Source organism: Anastrepha obliqua, chromosome 1 (assembly GCF_027943255.1).
Source record: "Anastrepha obliqua isolate idAnaObli1 chromosome 1, idAnaObli1_1.0, whole genome shotgun sequence".
Lineage (NCBI taxonomy): Eukaryota > Metazoa > Arthropoda > Insecta > Diptera > Tephritidae > Anastrepha > Anastrepha obliqua.
The window spans coordinates 4,964,292-4,987,617 of NC_072892.1; the positions used below are offsets into that span (position 1 = coordinate 4,964,292).

A 23,326-nucleotide genomic window follows, 5' to 3' on the forward strand; every position below is an offset into this window, starting at 1 on the left:
TAGTTTGTAAACCTTTAAGCTTAAATAAAATATGGCTAATTCGACAAACTGTTCAGAAATAAATTATGTGCTTCTTTTGTGTTTTAAGAATACCATTTTATTTTCCTTTGTATATACACAGTATGTAATAAATTATTAGTTTAACGATATTTTATAACGTAATAAAGAATTTCACAATTGATATAGAAAAAAAAATCTATTTAGTTTTTCATCTTTAATTTATTCAAATAACATTTGTCGAGAATTTTTATAGCATCCCTTGATTCACCAGCTTTTCGGCAGCTTTTCAATTTGGAGTTATGAAATCCTCATAGCAGGTGCTGCATATAGGAAGTATTTCCTTGCTTACTTGCATTTACATGCACATCACCACAACGCAGACCCTCAAATGTTGATGATGATGATTCACATGTATAATTTGTGTCTGCAAGCTATTCATAAAATTGAAAATATACTTTTATACCTATGTCTCCGCAAAATTTCGCTTTACCTGCTCTCCATTTTAATTTAATAACAAAATTGAACACTTTGTTATTATGAATGCTGTAACTTTTTGCTCAGGAGTAAATAAAAATCCTAGTTATTAATAGCACAAATGTACTTCGAACAATTTAACGCGACACTCGAAAAACTTTGTTTGTGTTTATTTACTATTCACAATCCATTTCGCCTCGGAAATAATTATTTTGACACTTGTGCCAAAAAAGCAAGAGCAAAATACATGTAACTTTTTGTTTTTGTACAACCTTGTATAGATACGGCTTGCTTTGACAGCTAAATTTTCATTTCTTATCAACACAGTTTTAACGCACATTTACACCTTCTACTAAATGTGTCTTAATATTTGTCAAATTTCTGTTTTTACTTTGCCCCGTTTTCTCATGCGGGCACATTGTTGTCTTAAGGTATAATTTAATTTAGTTACAAAATTCTGTTCTCTAAATTTTAGCAAGACTCGGATTCAATACTCAAGAGAATTTAAAGTCGTTTAGATGTTGCAATGATCGATATGGTTAACCCAACGACCAATGAATGGATTTCAGAACATTCTCTTTAAATTTATTTTAGTAGTGTTATCTACACTAATTTCGCCCAGAACTTTTTCCCGCATAGGAGACAGCTTCAAAAAATGGTATACATTAGTCGAACATCGGCTACTCTGTTCTCAGTTTTTTTGAACAGAGTTCCTTTCAGTGGAACTATATTTTTTGTAGAATTAGTTAATATGATGTACAAAACAAAAGTGTGTTCCTTTAGCAACGTATGCATGTATAAAATATTGATTTTGGCTCACCCATTACGACGTAATAAGCGAAAAAGGCCATACAGAAAAGGCAACCCAAAAAAAAAAACAACAATATTACAACATTATCTTAAAATGCCTACATTATACGAACTTTCACATTTTCCTTCTTCCTTATTACTTTTCCATATTATTTCAATATAAATTCTTGTAAAATATGTAAATCGCAACACTTTTCCATGAACGTAAAAACGAACTGTTTTCATCAGTTATTTTTCGTGCCTTAACTTCAGGTAGACCTCCATTTCGTGTATCAGCTGTTTATGTGCCCAATGATTAACAATTTAGCTAAATACTTAGCGCGCAGTAAAAATGTTCAAAATATTTTTCATTACAACATTTAAAACATTTTTTTAATATCTCAATTAATTATCCCCTTCTCCTGAATTGGGATATTTTCCGATGCACCCTAGAACCCACTTATTCTTTACTTTTACTCTTTTCATGCAATATAATTTATGAGTTTAAAACATCAGCCTTGAAATATTTTATATTATTTAATATTTACCTTCTTCATTTTTATTTTTCTCTCTTATTTCAATACAAATTCCAAACACCTATATTGCAGCATTAAAGTTAAAACAACTGCTTTCGTCAGTTATTTTTAGAAATTTATTTCGTTTATCAGACCAGAGATTGGCAGTGCTGTCAATTACTTAAACAAGTTCCTTGGCGCACTCTCGCATAAAATGAGAGTTTTTCATCAGTCATCTATGGTAATGGAACAGACTTATTTCTATCAGAGAACATTGATCTTGTAAATCAATGTTCTCTGCTTTTATTAAAACAATTTATAAATTAAATAACAAAAACAACTCAGTGGTAGATTGAAGGTGGTAAAATCAAATTTAAATCTTTGAATTATAACTGCCTAGGGAATGGTTACCAAACTTTATTATTTAAAAAATATAATAAAATAGTTGTCATAAAACAATTTCATTTTTCGCTGACGTCGCCTGATGGTATGCCACTGCCTACGAAAACGAGGAACAAACAAAACAAAAACAGTACATTGAACAGTGAAGAGTTGCTTAAAATAGGAAAGAACTAATTTTCTTATCAATTTGTGGTGGGTGAAATGATAACAGCTAAGATAATTTAAAAGCACAAAGTACTTATCCATAAAACAGCGAAAGGTAATATTCGTTGCCAGCGTCATAGCAGTACTGTTGCACTCTTTGAAAATAGGTAAAACAAAATCAGAACTGACGTGTCATAAAACGCAAAGGTGAAATCGAAAGCAGTGCCTCAGCGAAACCATTCAGATTTGTTTTAATATAAATATTTAAAAGAAGATGTGCGGCACAAATACAACGATCACAAAAGGTACTCGCGCTCTGATACTTGTTGGGGGCTATGGCACACGGTTACGTCCTTTGACACTGAGTACACCGAAACCTCTTGTTGAGTTCGCCAATAAACCAATTTTATTGCATCAATTGGAAGCATTAGTGAGTGCCGGATGCTCCCAGGTTTGTTCATGGAATACTAGTATGTATATAATTGAATTCTGATATACTATATTTATATATTTTTCTATTTACTTGCAGGTAATACTTGCAGTATCGTACCGGGCAGAGCAAATGGAACAAGATCTTAAGCTGGAAGCGGAAAAATTGGGTGTAAATTTAATATTTTCACATGAAACCGAGCCTCTTGGCACAGCCGGCCCGTTGGCGTTGGCCAAAGATATACTTTGTTCCAGCAATGAACCCTTTTATGTACTTAATTCAGATGTAATTTGTGATTTCCCATTCAAGCAATTAGAGCAGTTTCACAAAAACCATGGGAAAGAGGGCACAATTGTTGTCACGAAAGTCGAAGAGCCCTCCAAATACGGTGTAGTGCTGTACGACGAACAGGGTCGCATTGAAAATTTTATAGAAAAACCACAAGAATTTGTAAGCAATAAAATAAACGCCGGTATATATATATTTAATCCATCCGTCCTGGAACGCATAGAAGTGAAACCCACGTCAATTGAGAAGGAAGTGTTTCCTTTGATGGCTAACGAAGGTCAGTTGTTTGCTATGGAATTGCCCGGTTTCTGGATGGACATAGGACAACCAAAAGATTTTCTAACAGGTGAGTATACAAATATACGTATATGTATTTGTACACATTTTGCCTCATTTTATGCTCATTAGACATGGAGATAACTGATTTTCTATACATTTGCTGATTATGACTGCAAGTTTTTTTTCGATTTGTGATCGGAAACACTACAACCACAATAGCTGGACTTATCAGCAAGCACAAATATAAGTATAAGTAGACTAAAAAAAAAATGTTTTTTTTTTTTTCAATTTATTCAATACTTATTGTGATATAGCTGCGTCGATCGATCGATTTCCATCGTTTTTCTTCCAGCGGAATTTAAGGTTGATATTTGTTCTTGTGTATTAAATTATTCAAGTAAATACAAAACTCTACTTTAATGAACCATTTCGATCCTCATGTTCCTCAAATTCGTGCGTCTTGCGGCTTTTGTGTCGGTTTGGCAGGAGAAGGGCAATCGTTTAGTATTACTAAAAAACCGTTACATACATGAGCTTATAATTTTTTTTAAATTTTTTCTAGGCATGTGTCTTTATCTGACATCGTTGCGGCAGAAGCAATCTTCGAAACTTTACACCGGCCCTGGTGTAGTCGGCAATGTGCTAGTAGATCCTTCAGCGAAGATTGGCGAAGGCTGTCGCATAGGTCCAAATGTTACCATCGGTCCGGAAGTGGTCATTGAAGACGGCGTTTGCATCAAACGTTCAACGATTCTCAAAGGTGCTATGGTTAAGTCGCATTCGTGGTTGGATTCTTGTATAGTTGGTTGGCGTTCTGTGGTTGGCCGCTGGGTGCGTTTAGAAGGAATTACAGTTCTCGGAGAAGATGTAATTGTGAAGGACGAAATATATATAAACGGCGGCCAGGTGCTGCCACATAAAAATATAGCCGCCAGTGTGCCAGAACCACAGATAATAATGTGAATAAAAACTGTGGGCAATCAAACGCAGAAAATTGGGGGGAGTATGCGCGTGCTGCAGGAATACCAATTATCGCAATATGCTTCAATTATTCATCCTTATGAGGGGATCATACGTGTCAGACTAAGCTTTATCCTTAATTTATCTCAGAACTATTTCTTTTGTTTTTATTTAATAGTTATAAATACTCTTGTGATAAAATTGAAAAGTGGCTTTCCAATTTAACCTTCGCGGATATATGTTTTTGAGAAAATATATATGTATACAATACATATGCATATTTTTTGGATTGGTGGTGTATTATTTTATTTTGTAGCGATTATGCGTAAATATTGCAAAATTTATGAACAAAGTCACTTTTCAATTTGTTCACAAAGTATTGCTGTTCAACATTTCCAAGTAGCCTTGCTAAACTTTTTAGTAAATATTTTTTATATTTAATGTATTTTTAATTATAATTTTTTTATATTTAATGTGTGCCCAAATTTAACATTTAGTGTTTATGTTGTGGCGAACATATAAGTGGACGCATTGATACGGATACGTTCATAAAATCAGTTTTGTACACATACGTAATATACTTACATAGATAAATTTTGAATACGAAATTGTATTTGGCGCTAATAAAACATTTAAGAATCGAATTCAGTATGCAATATTAGGGAATACAAGTCTACGCAGTGACATAATAAATGAGAAAATTTAGCTCTATTGCAAAATAAATCAAAATTCAATATAATAAACCAAAATTAAAAAACAAGTTTTTAGTGACTACAGTCAATCAACTACGGGAGAGTTTCAAATTATGCAAAATTTTTTGTTTAGTTTTTAAAGTGTTGATAACCTTCCCATTATATCGGGAGTTCAACAGGGAGCCGCTTTATAATCATTGATATTGAACCTTCAATAAATCCAAATGGGACTATATAAAACAAGCCGTTCCAACTTTGTGCATATGCAGATGATTACTTATTATGGCGAAATGCATCAAAATTATACGAAACACTGGGCTAAGAATTAACACAGAGAAAATTAAGTTTATGTTTTGATCGAACCCCGTTTTAAGGCATGATGACCTGTTGATCGGGGACTATGCATTCGAGAGTGTACAAGAAATTACCTATATGGGAATCAAAATATGAGCCAATGAGGAAGATGTGTAAGCATACTTTGAAAAACTAAGCGTGTGGCGGTGGAAGGAGGTAGCCTTAGATTGAGACAGATGGCGCAAGGTTGTGAATGAAACAATGGCTCACAAGTAAGAAGAGGAAGAAGAACTTAAGAAAATGTCATAGCAGCTTTAAAACCTTGCTTAGAGCGGCGAAAGCATCAGTTGTTTTAACAGCATAAACATTCCTTGTAAATGTTTGCCCAATGTTGATAGAGTGACAGTCCTTGGACGAATATAAACGTTCCGGTAACAGAGGACCGACTATGGTGGGAATCATTTAACGGTGTAGCTGACCAAATGGGAAAGGCTGTGTAGGTTTAAGTAGGTGGGCATGTGAAGAGTTGGTTATAGTTATGTGGTAAGCCTCCCTATACCCGAAATATGTTGGAGTTTAACTGGACACGTGGGCCTGCTGTGATGGTGTAATGCTGATCTGCCCACTCGCTTATCGGCATCCATGTCACTGTTTGCAGTTATGATTTCGAGTTTGTAAGAGACTTCGTCTATCTGGGAACCAGCATTAACACCGATAATAAATCCAACGGAGAATCTCTCAACAAGTGCTTCTTTGGACTAAGTAGGCAATTGAGTAGGAAAGTCATTTTTCGACGAACAAAACTAACACTTTAAAAGCGTTCCCACGACAGTCGCTTCTACGTTACCGGAACGATGCGGATTAATATTCGGCCAAGGACTGCCACCCCAGCAGCATTCCCCGTATATATATTGGGAATGCTTATGCTGCTCCAACAACAACACTTTATACGGCTCTCATCATGCCCGTCTAATGTGCAGTAGCTTAGAAGATGACAATATGCGATGAGGCATCCCTTGGGAGTGTTTGAGAGAAATATACTGGAGAAGAGTTTTGGACCTCTGCACGTTAGCGATGTCGAGTATCATAATGAGCTTTACGACGACATAGACATAGCGCAGCGAATAAAGATCTAGCGAATTCGATGGCTGGATCATGTCGGCCGAATGGATACCAACGCTCCGGTTCTTGTTAAACTCACCCAACGTCTCGAAAGCGGTTATCGTGCCCATCAAGAATAAGAAGAATGCTGATTGTACGTAAATGACTCAGGTTCTTCCCGACCAAGGGATTTTGCCTCAGTGAACCAACCGTTTAGTTCGTTGAACCCAGATATAATTTCGGTTGGGTCGTGAATATATGTACGTGTAGAGCCAGAGCTTACTACAGTAGAAATGAAAAACAATGTCCTCAAGTCGCTTACTACCATATAGGGTGGGCCATGTAAAATTTGCTTTTTGAATCGGCTATAAAAAAAAAAACCAATCAATATTTTTTCTAACTTTTTTTTTTATGTTGAAGATTGAACGTTGTCATTTATGAATGAAAAATAATATCGTTCAAATGACTGCCACGATTGGCTTTACAGTAGGCCATTCGATCAACCCAATTTTTAAGCACATTTTCGATTGTTTGTTTGTTGTGTTTTAAAGCATCAATCATCTCTGGATGGTTCGCATAGCATTTGTCCTTAATGGCTCCCCACAAAAAATAGTCCAACGGGCTTAAATCACAGCTCCGAGGCGGCCAATTGATATCGGAATTTCGGCTGATTATTCGGTTTTCAAAAACGGTAGCCAAAATGTCTAGTGTAACTTTGGCAGTGTGACAAGTTGCACCGTCCTGTTAAAACCAAATGTCGTCCATGTCATCCTCTTCAATTTTTGGAAAAAAACTCGTTGGGCATGTCACGGTAACGCTCGCCATTTACTGTAACCGCGGCTCCTCGCTCATTTTAGAAAAAAAAACGTCCCGATGATGCCGCCAGACCAAAAATCGCACCAAACAGTGACTCGTTGTGGATGCATTTGCTTCTCTACAGTAACGTGTGGATTTTCTGAGCCCCAAATCCGACAATTTTGCTTATTGACGTAGCCACCGATGTGTAAATCAGAAAAGAAGAAGACTCACCAATTTGGAAGTAGGCTTTCAATATTTCCCAATTTTGTTCAAGCGTATAGCGTCCTATTTCGTAAATGTCAAACCTTTAAGTAAATTATGAACACATTTGACATGTCATTTGTGTTACCATTCTCAAAGAAAAATGTGGTTGAAAAAGCAAACGCTATATGGCCCACCCGTTAGAATCACCTACATGCCCTTAATATTGTATTATGTCTTTACACCTCACATCATGCAACAAGAAATTTATGACCGCCGCTTCGGATATTTTAACTCGATTTATAACAATTTCCACCTCAAAGGTGAAACAGTTTCACCTAAATTTAAATTGAAATTCCGACTTAATAGTGCAAGTGTCGCAGACTCAGCTTGGGAATAATTTTGGTTCGAAGTTCGAGTTTTGGTTCATACAGTCTGCAATATGAAGCCCTGGGTTGTATATTAATCGTTTGAAGTCCACTTCTAGAACCTTAAAAAAAGAGCCAGGAAGAATTTCGTTCGGAACTCCGTACACAATATAAAAATAAGAGGTTTGAAATTCAATAAATGTGGTGAAATCCAACTTAATTGGTGCAAAATGTTCTACTTTTGGGCAAAGACTAATTCATAACTCTAAAGATTAAAGCTCAATACACTAAGAAATTCGGCAAATTTCGCGAATTGTGGCAAATATAATAACTGTAAGTTGTGGGTGTTGGGATAGATGAATTACTTCGTAGGCTTACATTTTTTGTGCTCTACGGTCAAAATTATAAATTAATTTGCAAAAATTATAAATTAATTTGCAAAAATTATAAATTAATTTGCAAAAATTATAAATCTTCCTATAGGGTGATTAACTTTGCGCACACTTGTATATATACATACAGCTGTTGTCAGCTAATTAGAAATGCTCCCTTTTGATAAACGCTTGATGAGCATAATATTAAACTGTTTAAATTTACCGTTATTTTTGCTCTTAAAATCATTTGCATTGCTTTTGTTCCTCTATTTACTACCCAACGCGCCTAGTTTTGTAGTTGTGAAATTAAAGTACCGTTAATATTAACCAACCCAGTGCATGGGTTATTTAGTTCAAGGTAAATAAACTGAGATGAGTAATTAGAAACAGTTGTTCAATGGAAGCATATTCGGCAAGTTGTGTTATTTTAATAGTAATATAATCGACTTTTTGGTGTGTATATATTTTAAATTGGTTGTTTAAAAGCAACTAAAATTTTCGTCTTCAAGATGTGTAATGGGAAAAAGCAGCAGCTGTACACCTGCCCTGCGCAGCTTCATTTTTGACCTTCGTAAAGCTGGAAAGTCGTACAGTCAAATGCTCAAAAAAAAAAAAATGGTTTTTAACGCCTTAAAGCATATCCAGCTTTTTAAGACTGTTGACAATGTTCCACGTAAGAAAAGGCCCCGGAAAACTTCAGCAGAAATTGACCGCAAGATAGCAATCATCTCCAAAAGAAACCCAAAAAAGACTTTCACTGACATCCAACGGGAAATTCAGGATCAATATAATTTCGAAATATCCAAGAGGACAATTGCTCGACGTCTGGTCGAATCTGGACTGCACGGCAGAGCAGCACGCAAGAAGCCCCTTTTAACCAAGATACAAAGGAGATGGCGAGTAGTCTTTGCGAGATTCCATTGGTCATGGACTCCAAATCAATGGAAATATATCGTTTGGAGCGATGAAACCAAGATAAATCGCATAGGCCCAGATGGGAAAAGGTATGTTCGACGGCCAATCAATCAAGAATTCAATCCTCGCTAAGCTTCACGGGTAGTGAAGCATTGTGGAGGATCAATCATGGTGTGGGGATGTTTCTGGTGGAATGGTGTTGGCCCAATCCATAGGATTGATGGAATTTTAAATAAGGAGAAATACGTCGATATACAAAAAAATGTAATGTTGCCGTGGGCTGAGGAAAATTTGCCTGTTATATGGAAGTTTCAACAGGATAATGATCCAAAGCACACGACAAAGTTGACGAAACAGTTTTGCGACGAAAATTCCATCAATGTTTTGGAATCGCCATCATCCAGTCCGGACTTAAACCCAATCGAGCATCTCTGGCATGGCAAGCAATACCTGTGGCGCGCTGTGAGAATCTCATTACATCAATGCGCAATCGATGTGAGACAGTGTTGAAGCAAAAGGGTTATGGAATCAAATACTAACATAATCTTTATGTTGATCTGATAATACATTACTGTTTCTAATTAGTTGCCCTATCCAAATCGTGCATTTCACATGCTTTAAAAATATATATATATATTTAATAAAGAATTGCGATTAAATTGTTTTCCACTAGTTTTTAAGTTTATCATATCTATATACAATATATAAAAATTAAGCCGAAAAAAAGTGTGCATTTGTCCGGGGTAATCTCAGCAACGCGTGTAAGGAAAACAATGAAAGTTTCACACATTGTTGGTGTTGCTTTGGTTTCTGTGAAGTTTCTGTGAAGGTTTCTGTGAAGTTTGGTTGAAATCCGATAACGGGTGTGTGTGCGGTGCGTCGGTTAAGTGAGTGTGTTTTTGCTATTTGCCGCACGTATTTTTTGTACCGCACATAGCATTCATTAGAATTGAATACATTTTGGTCGTGTGTGTCTCGGCCGATTATTATGAAATTTGGTATATATATATATTTTTCCACGGTGAAGGTTAGTATAATATGCTTATTGATTCCACTCGCCACCAGGTGGCGCTGCCGAAGACCAAAACGAGGACCCGGGTAACCCTAGGATGTGTTTTTACATTGTGGGTATCAAATGAAAGCTACTGATGAGTGCTTTAATACAGAGTATTTTTTAGATCTCTGAGTGACTAGTGTCTCGAGATATAGCCGAAAAGGTGGACCAAGGTACCCTTGGATATGTTTGTACAATATGGGTATCAGATGGAAGCTGTTGATGAAAGATTTTAAGTGAAGTAATTTTTACTGCCCGTTTCCGGGATAAAGAAAGGAGATGGAGATGGAAGAGCAAAAGGAATAGCTACAGGAAGAGGAAGAGAAGGAAGAAGACCACTTATTATTAAAAATAAAAAAAAAAAATTCTAAAAAAATTTGTAAATGTTACATATACGCTTATTATACAAACGTTAATCTGAAGTCAGTTATAGTGAAAAATTCATTTTATCATTTGCAGAAAGGTTATGCTAATATGAGATATTACCTACATATATCATTCATATATTATATTTACGTATTACCTGTGTATTCACAAATGTACGGTTGAAGCAAATATATGTCAGTTTTTTAACTTCGCCTGGAAAAGTTTATATAAATTTAAGAATAGTAAATAGAACTTATTTTATATCAGACTTCACGCAAAAAAGTCATTTGCACCTGAACACATAGCTGGGTTAAAGCGGGGGGAATAGAACAGTTCTCTTCTCCTTCTCCGCTTTTTCGCACACGTAATTGTATGGGATGAGTACACGATGGCACATAAAAAGTCACTGGAAGCGCTTGATAGGACATTACGAGATTTACGTAGTAAAAATGAAATGTTTTGTCGTACCTTAGTGCTGCTGGCAGGTGATTTTAGACAAACACTGCCTGTTACTCCTCGAGCAACTGTAGCAGATGAATTGGCTGCAAGTTTTAAATCATCATATTTGTGGAGACATGTTCAAACACTCAAACTAACTACAAATGTACGTGTTCTAATGCAAAATGATCCATCAGCTGCTGAATTTTCACAGCAATTATTGGATATTGGAAATGGCAAAGTTCCTATCGATAATTTAACTGGCTTAATAACTTTACAACCAAACTTTTGTCAAATAAGTCAAACGAAAGAACAGTTAATTCAAAGTATTTTCCCAAATTTGCCTCAAAATTACAAAAATCATGATTGGCTTAGTGAACGAGCCATCATGGCCGCCAAAAATAAAGATGTGAATGAAATGAATGCGGCTATTTTGGCTAACATACCAAGTCCAGAACAAACATATCGATCCGTTGACACTGTTACAAATCAAGATAATATTGTAAATTATCCCACTGAATTTTTGAATTCCCTTGATTTACCTGGATTACCGCCACACATACTAAACTTGAAAATAGGAGCACCGATTATTATGTTGAGAAACATAAATCAACCACCACTATGTAATGGCACTCGATTAACAGTTAAGAGATTGATGAAGCAACAATTTTGAATGGAAAATACCGCGAATACCAATGATACCATCGGATATGCCGTTTGCATTCAAACGTCTTCAATTTCCTGCTCGCCTTGCATTCGCGATTACTATTAATAAGTCACAAGGCAAAACTTTATCAATTTGTGGTATCGATTTAGAATACCCATATTTTTCTCATGGCCAACTTTATGTTTCATGCTCAAGAGTTGGTAAGCCATCGGTATTGTTCATTTATTCAACAACGCATGGAAAAACGAAGAATATTGTATACCAAAGAGCATTACAATAATAAAAGTAATAAAGTAAATCACATCAAACGTTTTTTAATTGCTACTACTATTTAAAACTTTTTTCATTACTATTCATGCGCGAGAATTTTTATAAAAAACACACAGTATTTTTCGGCTTAATTTAATTAATTAATCTAGATTTTTTTAAAGACGACCAGCGGAACGAGCGGATTTTCGCTAGTGTTTAAATAAAATTGGCAAAAAGTTATGAAAATACGTGTTTAAAAGGAAAATGGAAAATTTATTTTGAAATGAGTGTCGTTTCTAATTAGCTGTCAACAGCTGTATGTACATCCTTTTTAAGATATTTGAGCCAACTCTTCCTCCAATTCGTGGTGAGCGTCTTGATGTAGGGGCATATAATTTTATGCCACCTACAAATCGCACACGATTTTTTATGAGAAGTGTTTTTATGGCATGAAATATACTATGGCTAAATTTTAGGATTGAGAAGGCTTATAATTTATTTATTTCTCACTAAGTTTTAATAATTTTTTATGAAAAACCATGCAAAAAAATAACTTTTTTTTAAATCTTTCTAAAAGGTGATTAATTTTGCGCCAAATAAAAAACTAATTCATAAAAAAAATTTTACATTTTTTTTAATCTTCTACGGTTATTAATTATGCGGTAAATAAAAACAAAGGTGCATTTGTTTTATAAAATCAGAAATACACTCGGAGGTTTTGCCATTGCTTACCTAAAAGCGATGACCATTGAACAATTTTTTTTATCATTTCGTGTTTCATGTCCTTAGTGCATTTCGAACACGGGAACGGCAGTCACGCACAACCCCACTTCGCCTACTTTTCACAAATATGAAACGATACCTTTTTTTTTTATTGATTTTATTGATTTTATCATTATATGTAGTAATTGCAATTCAAATTGTAATTATAGGTAATTGTGGTAATTTGTTTACAATTTATATTTTTTCTTTCATATAAGTTGTTTTTGTAGTCGCTAAATACAATACAATACGTTATACTAGGGTTTTATAATTTTTGTTTGTCAAATTACTTTTCTTTACTTGCTTACATATTTCTTTTTTTCTGCTTCCTTTTGATCATCGATCACTTTGATCTCTCCGAGCATTACATTGCCCAAATATTCCAAAAAGTCCTCTTAGATTATTATATAAGTTCACTATACCTACACCCTCGCGCACTTACTGGTGTCGCCCTAATATAGATTCTATTTATTCGAAAGTTACAAGTATAAACGCTTACTGTTGTCAGCATGTTTGCAATAAAAGTTTTAAATATCACAACACACATTTTTCTCCTTTTTTGTTTTTGTTATTTTAATTTATTCTTAAGTTCTTAAGTATGTAGTGTTACAAGCGTTTCATGGGCTTGCTTTGTGTAATCAAGTGGTAAATGTTTGCATGTGTATGTATGTATTTACGCATGGTTTTATGAAGGCTTGCAAGCAACTACAATACTTACAACAATGTGTGAATACCACCACTAATACGAAATTAAAATTAACCATTGTTGTACATAACATTAACTTAAGTTGGTATTCATGTTTTGAACATTTTGTCATTGCTTTGGGCATCCCAAATGAAAATGAATTTATTACTATTCGTAAAATGCTATGTGGCGAAAATAGTTGCAAATGAGTTTGCAAAATTCGAAAAAATTATGAACTAAATGAGGTCTTTTTATATGTATGTTTGTATCTTCCATATGTAGTTATATTCGATATTCATAAGTTTTTTTTTAATTTGTTTGTAGATGCAGAGCAAAATATTGCATCAAAACCACTACTTATCTCGAATCCTGATCGCAGCGCATTAGCAGTTTAAGCTGTTAAATCTAATACAATATTATTAAATATTTTCTTATTGAATAATTTTATAATACTTATTTGCTGAGTGCATACATTTTGTAATATAGCAAACTTCACATGAAACTTATTTAAAAGTAACCAAGACATACATCCATACATACCGAATCTAAAAATTATTGCAAATATTGAAACTTAAATGACTAAGTGAATAGGATGTACACTTGTGCTCACATAATTAAGTCACTTCATCCTTCTACAATATTCGCAATATTTCTTATGCTAAAGATTTTAGTTAAATTTTTATGAAAATAAAGTTTATTTCGTTCACAAAAACCTTATCAAAGATCCTAGCTGTTTACCAAATTAACAAAAATCTAACAAATTTCCATAAATTGCTATTACAATTTTCGATTTTTTAAACCAAATTTTTAAAAACTTCTGAGTAAACAGTTTTATAGCTATTAAAGTTTTTGTGTAAAAGACTTCCGAATGTGATTTAAAAATAAATAAATAATTGGCGCGTACACTTCTGTTGAGTGTTTGGCCAAGCTTCCCCTCCTTTTTGTGGTGTGCGTCTTGATCTTGTTTCAGAAATGGAGGGACCTAGAATTTTAAGCCGAATCCGAACGGATTATAAGCAGTTTTTTCATGGCAGAAATACACTCGGAAGCTTGCCATTGTCTGCCGAGAGGCGGACACTAGAAATAGCATTTTCTTCATACCGGTGTTTCACGGAGATTGGAACCTACGTACTCCGAATAGTAGTCACGCACCAACCATGTGGCCGCTTGTGCTTGTGGATGAAAATTCTTAGTATCGTACGCAAAAAAAAAAATGAAACTTTTAATTAAAATTAAATTAACATTTTTTAGTCACTAAAATTGAATGACCTATAACACTACATACCCAGTAGTTTTTTAAAAATATCCCGATTAAAAAGTTAAAAATTTTGATAGTTCTTTTAAATTTGTTAAATTTTTAAAAATTTGGGAACTTAGATTCATGAAAAAAAATTTCATAAAAAAATATTATAATACACTTTATATAATTTTATATTTTACATAACATTTTAGTTTTTTTTATTTAATTGTTACGTTTTATACCATAATATTTTTCCAAAAATGAACGAAGACAATTTTCCATGAAAAATATTGCGAAAATTGTAGAGAAATGAAGAGGCTTAATCATGTGAGCACAAGTGTATATATGTATGTATATAATGGGATGCAATAACACAATAAATTAAAGAATTGAAATCATTGACTTTACTGGAATTTGTTGTAAAACAGAAAAACTGATTTTGAGCATTTCTCAAACACTTTGATTGCAGTTTTACACAAAATAACCTTTTCAATTTTATTACATACTAAATGAAAACGAATTACATTCTGCAAATGGATAGCGTTTTTTGTAGGCTTTCGATAAAATAATGTATTTGACTTCAACAGTTTTTATATTAAGTCCTATTCTAACATACAAAATGGGTGTTGCTGTTTTTGTTGTAACAACAATACCGCTGAAGTGATAGGGAACCTTAAGAAGGATTTTAAAGCTACAGCAGTGAATGATCAATAATTCTGGGGTCGCAAGTAATAACCGCATAAGTAGAAATTAACATTTTCAAAAAATTAAAAAAAAAAAATTAAAAACAAAATAAAAAATAAATTAAAAAAATAACATTAAAAAAAAGAAGAAAAAAGCAAAAAAAAAAAAATAAAATAAAAAGAAATGTATACAAATAAACAAAAAAAAAATAAAGAAACAAAAATAAATAAAAACTGTTTTAAATTCCTTCAGTTTACATATCGCTCGTTTTGCTGGAAGAACGCCATAACTCAAAAAAACTCAAAATTTGAGAAAAACGGCTTCAAAGTTTTTAATGTGAGTTCCCTGGTGTGTAAGAGAAAGCTAAAACTCAATGTTAGCTTCTTTAATAAACGAAAGCAAATTCACTGTGTTCTTTTCATTTGTTAAGTTAAATTAAAGCCAAATTTGCATCTAATGAGATGCTTTTAATAAATAAGGCCATATATTTTTCTTTTTCTTCTTGTTGCGTGACCGAGTTATGAATCTACCAAATTTTTTTAAACAGCTGGTGAATATTTCGGTGATAGTTCTGCCCACTTATTTCAAGTTTTATTTTTTTGGGTTATGACGTTTTTTCAAAAGCGCTTTATATATGCCGATATGCTTTTATTAACATATGCTTTTTTTGGCAGATTTAACGTAAATATAGTATAAAGTTTTGTTAGCACAATGCGGTAAAATAAGTCTTTCTTTAATTTACTCAGGCGGTTATTGTTTGTGACCTTAGAAGAATTATTGCTTTGAATCTAAAAATTGCATGCTTGGCAGGTGTAAAAAGTGTGCACTTGAGTGGTTTTATCAATCAAATATGAATTTATTTTTATGAAGAATTCAAAAATGAATAAATAAAGTGAACTAAATTTGCTTGGTTAGAAACAAAATTGACATGACAAGTCCACAGTCAAAACTCGATTTTTTCTTTTTGACTTCTGAATACTTTTGGAAAGTTATGAATTCTAAAAATTAAATAAAACTAAGCTTTAATTAATGCTAATTTTAGTGCTGAGCATACAAAAAAACATTTCTATTTTCATTAAAGTAAAACAGTAAGTAGAGTAAATAAAATACTAGTTTTCGAGCACTTTCCAAAAGCAACGTATAAAAGAATAAAAAAAATAAATAAATTGGCGCCTACTTCTATCAGGTGTTTGGCCAAGCTCTTCCTATTTGTGGCGTGCGTATTGAAGTTGTTCCACAAATGGAGGGATCTACAGTTTTAAGCCGACCTCCGAACGGCAAATGATTTTTATGAGGCGCTTTTTATGGCAGAAATACACTCGGAGGTTTGCCATTGCCTGCCGAGGGGAAACGCATACTATTGTAATTATTTAATTTTAACATTAATTTTAGGACTAAAAGTGTTTACAGTGTACTCTCTCCTAATGGACACCTTTCTTAAGCGGACACTTTTTTCAGTACATACCACAAATCCGTAAGTTTTTTTTTTTAATTTTTTCTCTTGGGCGGGCAACCCTCCCATAACATTTTCTGCACTTTTCTCATTAGGGGATGCCTTCCGGACAAATTTTTCAGTTCCTTAGGTGTCCGCTTAAAAGAGAGTACACTGTATTTCAAGAAACAATATTCTTAAAGCAAGATAACATAAATCTGACGGCACGTAATTTGAAAAATGTATGAATGGATGAAAATAACAATATGAAAACAAGTTGAATGAAATTTTTTTATAAATAAAAGTTACTTCAAAATTTTGTTTTTTATTTTTGTAAAAAAAAAATGTAGGCATATGTATACAACAAACGACCGCCGTAGCCGAATGGGTTGGTGCGTGACTACCATTCGGATTTCAGAGAGAGAACGTTGGTTCGAATCTCGGTGAAAGACCAAAATGCAGGAACATTTTTTTCTAATAGCGGTCGCCCCTCGGCAGGCAATGGAAAACCTCCGAGTGTATTTCTGCCATGAAAAAGCTCCTGCAGGTCCCTCCATTTGTGGAACAACAACAACATGCACACCACAAATAGGAGGAGGAGCTTCGGCCAAACACACAAAAAGGGTGTACGCGCCAATTATATATATATATACCTATATATACAAAAAACGACAACAGTTCTCATTGTTAGTAAATGGGCGAAAAACTATTGAACGGAATTCAATGAAATTTTCTTAGTTTATTCTCAGACAACTGATATCGACATAGGCTACAGCTAAACGACAAATTTTTGCAGAGAACCTCAATGTCACCTAGCGTCAAACATTGCTTCGAAGGAAATTTTACAAATCCAAAATAGTTTTTTTTTTACTTTGTTTAAGAGTTTTTCTTCGAAGATTCTTACATAGTGAAACACATGAAATGACCTGGCATCACAAGATTTGCAAATGTGTACATATATTACATTGTATCTTTGTTGTTGTCGTCAAACTAATTTTTCACAAATGTCATTAAGTCATTTTTTTGCGCTTAATTGTGAACTGCCTTTTGTTAATATTGTAAATCAGGCAGACGGCCGATTAAGAAGATTAATTCATTACAATCCTGGCTTTAATTTTTTTAGAAACACATATTTATTTGAATTTTGGATTTTTTTGTTGAACTCTACTCTTCATTTGTATTTCTTTGAAAACAAACTTGAGTTGGGGATTTGGAAATGTAAAACGTGTAGGCTTTTGGCAAAACAACTGAAATTAATTTAACATTTTCTACGTGTCAAGCACCAAAGTACTGTTTTTTTTCAATATATGCTACTAACTGTGACTTACGGTTATGGCAAAAAACTGTCAAAGTAAAAAAGTCAAATTTGCCAAAAGACCACAGAGCGCGTCAGTGTTCGTGAGCCAATAATTAATACACAAGAATCAGTTCAGTTTCTTTGTTGATTTGTTTTTTAGAACTCAAGTTGAACTCTTGATTTTTAAGTATAAAGTTCATGATGATCTCACAAAATGACACGAAATACAAACACTAAACAAAGTAGGTTAGTGCAGGATAAATGCACAATAATTATTTAAGACGAATTCGTGAATATGCAAATCAAAGTAGCACTTCTAATTTTTTAGTGAACTATAATAGTAAATGACAACGTTCAGATAAAAAATGAATTAATAAAATACACTTTGCCTTAATACGTTTTTCTCGACCTTGTGGAAATGCATTTGAATTTTAATCCGTTCACTAGTGCCAGTTTCTCAGTGTTAGCTTAAGTGTGGGGCATTTTTGAACTAAGGTCTGGACATTTAAACTTACTTTAGCCGGAAAGCAGTTCCAAAATTTGCACTGAAAAACAGATCCTATCCTAAGGCGCATAATTTAATAATCTACTTTCTTCCTACTTAAATCTGCTATTCACTTTAGACATTCCCCACTTGTCTGTCTAAGCATTGTTTTTTTGTATTTGAGTGTGTATCAAAAATAAGACTTAAGCGATTCATTAATGATTTATTACAAATAAATAGAAATAATAAAAAAAAGTAATAAAAATAGTAGTCAAGCACTAGCTCAGCGCTGTATAAAGTCTTCTGTCACGCATTTGACAAATAGAACAAAGCGTTAACTTACTTTTTAAATAGGTTTAAAAAATCATTTATGCCACGTTTTTCAATTGAGTTTCACAGACTTGGATGCACAACAATTTAGACCTAATCATTCATAAGCAGGTGGCATTTAAAAGTGTCTAACTATTTGCATACCTTTGCGAATCTGCTCCATGAATGCTTTGTTTGCTCTTCATTGAACTCTCTTTATCTTAACACAGCTGTATTATCAGACACTATGCACAATAGCCACACTTAAAAAAAAAAAGAGTATATATTGTTGCTGTTAATTGCCATGTTGAGTGGCCGCCTAGACAACTTGCTTTTTGTTTCTGCTGCCCACGCACGCGACCGATTGTTTCTGCATCAATTCTTTCAGCCTTGAACGTGTCATTGGTGGAGAAAATGACTCAGATAAACGTTTAGACATCCTGCGCGCTTTTAGTTTCCTAAGCGTAACCTGCTTCATTGGATCAATTTTCAACAAGTCGTTGTTTCCGCCATCTTTTGAAAGCCTTGCACTTTTGCGCAGCGGTGGCAACGCAGCCAATTCAATTAGATCAGTTGATGTCTCGTCATTTAAGTTAGGCCCGCAACCTACGTGCACTGATCTGGTTGCCTCTAATCGCTTTCTTTTACGTTGATTGATTTTAACTTCCGAATTCGGAGCGCCAACAGTGCTAGTAGTATCGTCCTTCTTGTTTGCTGTTAGATCTCTGCTTTTTTTTTTAGCGGCAACCTTTTCCTGCGCAAATGCAACTATATTAATCATCTTTGACTTGGTGGCATTGCGATTGGTTTTCTTTGTTGCATTCCCCTTAGCGTTTTTGGTTTCCTTATTAGAGCTTTTGAAAGCAGCATCTGCAGGGACTTTTTCCCCCTTTTTGACAATAAGCTCATTAGAGAAATGGAGGTCCTTAACCTGCATCAATGACTGTTTGCGACTGCGTAGGAAAACTTGTGTCAATGGGAAATTCGTAGGTGATGTGCGCACTTGTGGCAGCTTTAATGCGACAGCTGCTTTCGACTGTCGACCACTCCGTGTTGTGGGGCGCTTCTTGTACTGGTCCGGCTTTTTTGTTGGGGTCCTGCTGTGCGATTGCTCACTCGGGCTTTGATGAATGTTGGCCATAGTCTTCATTTGTGCGACCAGACGGACGAATGCAGATTGGTGCGAAGCGGAAGTTATGATTGTTGTCAATAAGGTGGAACTGCAATTGGAGATTCAAAAATTAATGAAGCTATTGACTGTATTCAAATATTTTGACGATCATTCTCACTTTCCAATAGTTAATTTTGGTATTTCTAGAAAAGTGATTAAATTTTGAACGATAAATTTTCACAAAACATACAGTAAAGGAAATTTCTAGCAGCGGAATTGAAAAATTTCAAACATTTACAGCAGAATTCAAGGTACACTAAGGTTCTCCGATCAAGAAGTGTAACAACTTGAAAGTATTTTTTCAGCGAAAGTGGAACTAAAACATATTCGTCTTTGTTATAACGGCATAAAACATTGTACATTTCAAATGAAAAATATTTAAGGATTTATGGGTCGTCTAGTTTCGACGTTCGATATCCATATCAACAATATGCCAAAGATCGTTGGTAATATATTTCCATATCGCAATCCGCATTTCCAACTACATTTTGATTCTCTTCAATGCTTTCCCTCACAGCACAATATTTTCAATTACAAGGTCAGAACGAACCTACTGAGCCTTCGATTTTTTGTTTTACTCATGTCATTTTTTAGCAAAACCTGGTAAATCTTAGACGTCTGCCAAAAGATTCTCATCTAACTATGACAGCTGTCAAAACAAAGCAATGCTAAGCAAAAAATTTGAATCTGAAAACCCCGGTAAATATAATATTAGCTTACACCTGGCCGGATTTTATGTTCGAACCGGTATTTTTTTAAGGTGCAATTTGTCAAATATAGTTCAATGTGACTGAGATTTTTCAGCGAACACCAGCTGCGTGCTTTTCGAAAAAACGAGTTTTGGAAAATGGGTAAACTTCTTTTGTTGTTATTTTTGTCTGGTAACAATGGCTGGGCTTGCGGTTGAATTTAACACCAATTTAATGATTTGCATCTGACATAAAAAAATAATATTGTAATTATAAAAACATACCTTGGCTTTGGCTGTAATTTGTGGTATTTGTGCGGATGCGTTGTATTTCCCTTTACTGCTCTCTCTTCATCTACTACCTCCTCATCTTCGCTGCTACTGTCAGCTACCATCGCACAATCATCACAGTTCAAGCTTTTGATATTCGTTGCTAAACACGCTATGGGTATTTTAATTGATGCACCGCCCCGCGACTTGCTTCCACTAAAACAATCAGTAGGTATAATTAGAAAATGTATGACTCAAACGATTTATAGTCTAGTGTTTTACCATTTCCATCGCATTGTTGGTGCTGAGAGAATCGGCTTGAAATGGCACATCTCTTTGTTGATACTGTCCGTTCTGCTTGCCTCCTGACGCTCTTGTGGATAGCGATGTATTTTGGTGGGCGGGACGGTGTTAAGCTTGAGTGACTTGGAAGTGTTGGTTGCAATTGACGTCCTAACAATTGCACCAGCTGATGTTAAAGCTGTTGACGCCAAAGCTGCAGAGTTTCCAGACTTAGATGCTAAATTGTTTGAAGAGGATACTGGCACAGCGACAGCTGACGTCCCATGAATGTGTTTTAATGAACCAACAATAGTTGTGTTTATGTTATTGATGTTAGTGTTATGGAAGTTTATGCTTGAAGAGGAGGTGGTGGTATTGTTTATAAGCGCCTTCTGTACGGTATCTTTTAAAAATTCAGTGCCTCTATTAAGTCGTACCGATATTGTTTTCATAAGCGTAGAAGCTGCGCTACTGCTGCTTTTGTTGACGCCGCAAATACTAGTTGTTGCGGTGGAGTTGTTGGTGGTGCTCTTTGGTGTTGCAGACGAGGTAAGACATGTCTTCTTGGGCGCACTACTGCCGAGAAGGGAATAAGTCGCTGCTTGCCCTGGGGTTGCTACCAGCATTATGGTAGTGTGGTGGAGTTGCGAATGTGGTTGAAGTTCACTTTAACGTGTAAGTACATGCCCGAAGTCACGACTCGAAATTTATTTAAACTATGAGAGAAAAATATAAAAAAAATTAGTTCCACACAAATTTTCCATATGTTTTTTTAAGCAATTAAGCATATTTGGACTCGTTGTGAAAGATCAATTTCGTAGGCGAAATGCTAGTAGCCGCAAACGCATCGCCGACCTATACAATGACACTCCTCACACTTGCACCATTCTATTGACCGAATACGCTTCCTCCGTCCCTTGCGAAAATTTTCATGTCACTTACATTTTCTTGAACAAGTTACACTTAAATTTCCTTTGATCTGGTGCAGAATTGCCTGAAAGCCCGATAATTCTCACGAGCCGGTTGAATTTGGTCGACTCGACGTATGAAATTACGCAAATGTCTAATGGCTAATTTTTCATTCATAAACATCAACTAATCGTAGTTTACGTTTACGCCGATTTTTTACAATCCCACTACCTTTTACTATTTACTATACTCTTTACACTTTACTACCATTTCGACTCTTTCTCCTTTCGCTTTTCTTTCCGTCCATTCCCAACTCCTTTTCGTACAATATAATTTAGAATCTTCTGCTCCTTTATGAAGATTGAGTCCCTCGTTTTCACTTCTTAGCAACACAATTGCATATATTTTTTATTGAAAAGAATTGTGTTTTTTCAATTACCTTGCCTTTACAAACCGTTTCAGACAACGATTCGTTACCAATTTGTTTATAAATTTATTTTCTTATCTTTTAAAATCCCCGATGTCAGCGGCAATTCCCCAAGTACATTTCGTACTTTTAACAAGTGCTGCCAAATTCAATTTTGGCGGAGTTGCCTTACCATATAAATGCCGAATGTGAGCAATACAATTAAAAAAGAGAATAATGCGGCGCTTATGCTGAGCGTTAAATGTGCGTTTAGCATTTTTGGGTTAAATTTATTGTAATGCCACATGAACAATTTAGGCGAAGTAAATAAACATTTATTAAATGAAAATTGGTGGTGATGTTAGGGACAATAATATTACAAATAATAGTTTGCAATTATTTGCTTTCGAAGTGCTTTGTATGAACCGGTGTATTATAATGCTCCAATGCATGTGTGTTAGATAGAGAATTTTGTATGGATAAATGTATATTAGGAGTTGCATTATGAGCTAAATACGCTAAATGCACATTCATTATTAATTGAAAATTAAATAAACTAAATTAAACAGTAATGACACCAAAACCAAAGATATAAGAATTAATAATAATAATGAAAATACAAAATATATGTTGCATATATAAAATAAAAAACGTGCCGATACCCTTAAATGAGGCTCACATATGCAAAATCATCGAATCAGATTGCGATAATTAATCGACCCACACACGTTTATATAGATGATCTACTTTTTCGGGCTTAACTCCCAATCCATAATTAAGAAGCGAGATTTCCCATACAAAATTTCTCTCCCAAAATCTGAGATTATAAAATAGTCCTAGATAATACATACTTTTTGACATACAACTCTGCATTTTCTGTGTTATCGATAATTATTTTTGCGAATGTTA

The 23,326-nt window shown here is 34.4% G+C and overlaps 2 protein-coding genes across 3 annotated transcripts; one reads left to right on the forward strand and one right to left on the reverse strand.

The window, feature by feature from the left end:
• Positions 1-2,017: 2,017 nt before the first annotated feature.
• Positions 2,018-5,041, forward strand: LOC129236193 (mannose-1-phosphate guanyltransferase beta). The gene is made up of 3 exons (XM_054870432.1): positions 2,018-2,775; positions 2,854-3,388; positions 3,884-5,041. Exons 1-3 carry the CDS (start codon positions 2,599-2,601, stop codon positions 4,282-4,284), a joined length of 1,113 nt encoding a protein of 370 aa, XP_054726407.1. The 5' UTR covers positions 2,018-2,598; the 3' UTR covers positions 4,285-5,041.
• Positions 5,042-18,585: 13,544 nt separating this feature from the next.
• Positions 18,586-22,562, reverse strand: LOC129252969 (uncharacterized). 2 transcript variants are annotated; one of them, XM_054891173.1, is made up of 4 exons: positions 22,451-22,562; positions 21,103-21,818; positions 20,836-21,036; positions 18,586-19,911 (listed from the first exon to the last, which is right to left on the reverse strand). In XM_054891173.1, the coding sequence occupies exons 2-4, from the start codon at positions 21,726-21,728 to the stop codon at positions 19,011-19,013; spliced, it is 1,728 nt and encodes a 575-aa protein (XP_054747148.1). In that variant the 5' UTR covers positions 21,729-21,818; positions 22,451-22,562; the 3' UTR covers positions 18,586-19,010. The 2 variants fall into 2 exon arrangements, with proteins under 2 accessions (XP_054747148.1, XP_054747147.1); XM_054891172.1 differs by lacking the exon at positions 22,451-22,562 and adding an exon at positions 22,045-22,167.
• Positions 22,563-23,326: the final 764 nt, after the last annotated feature.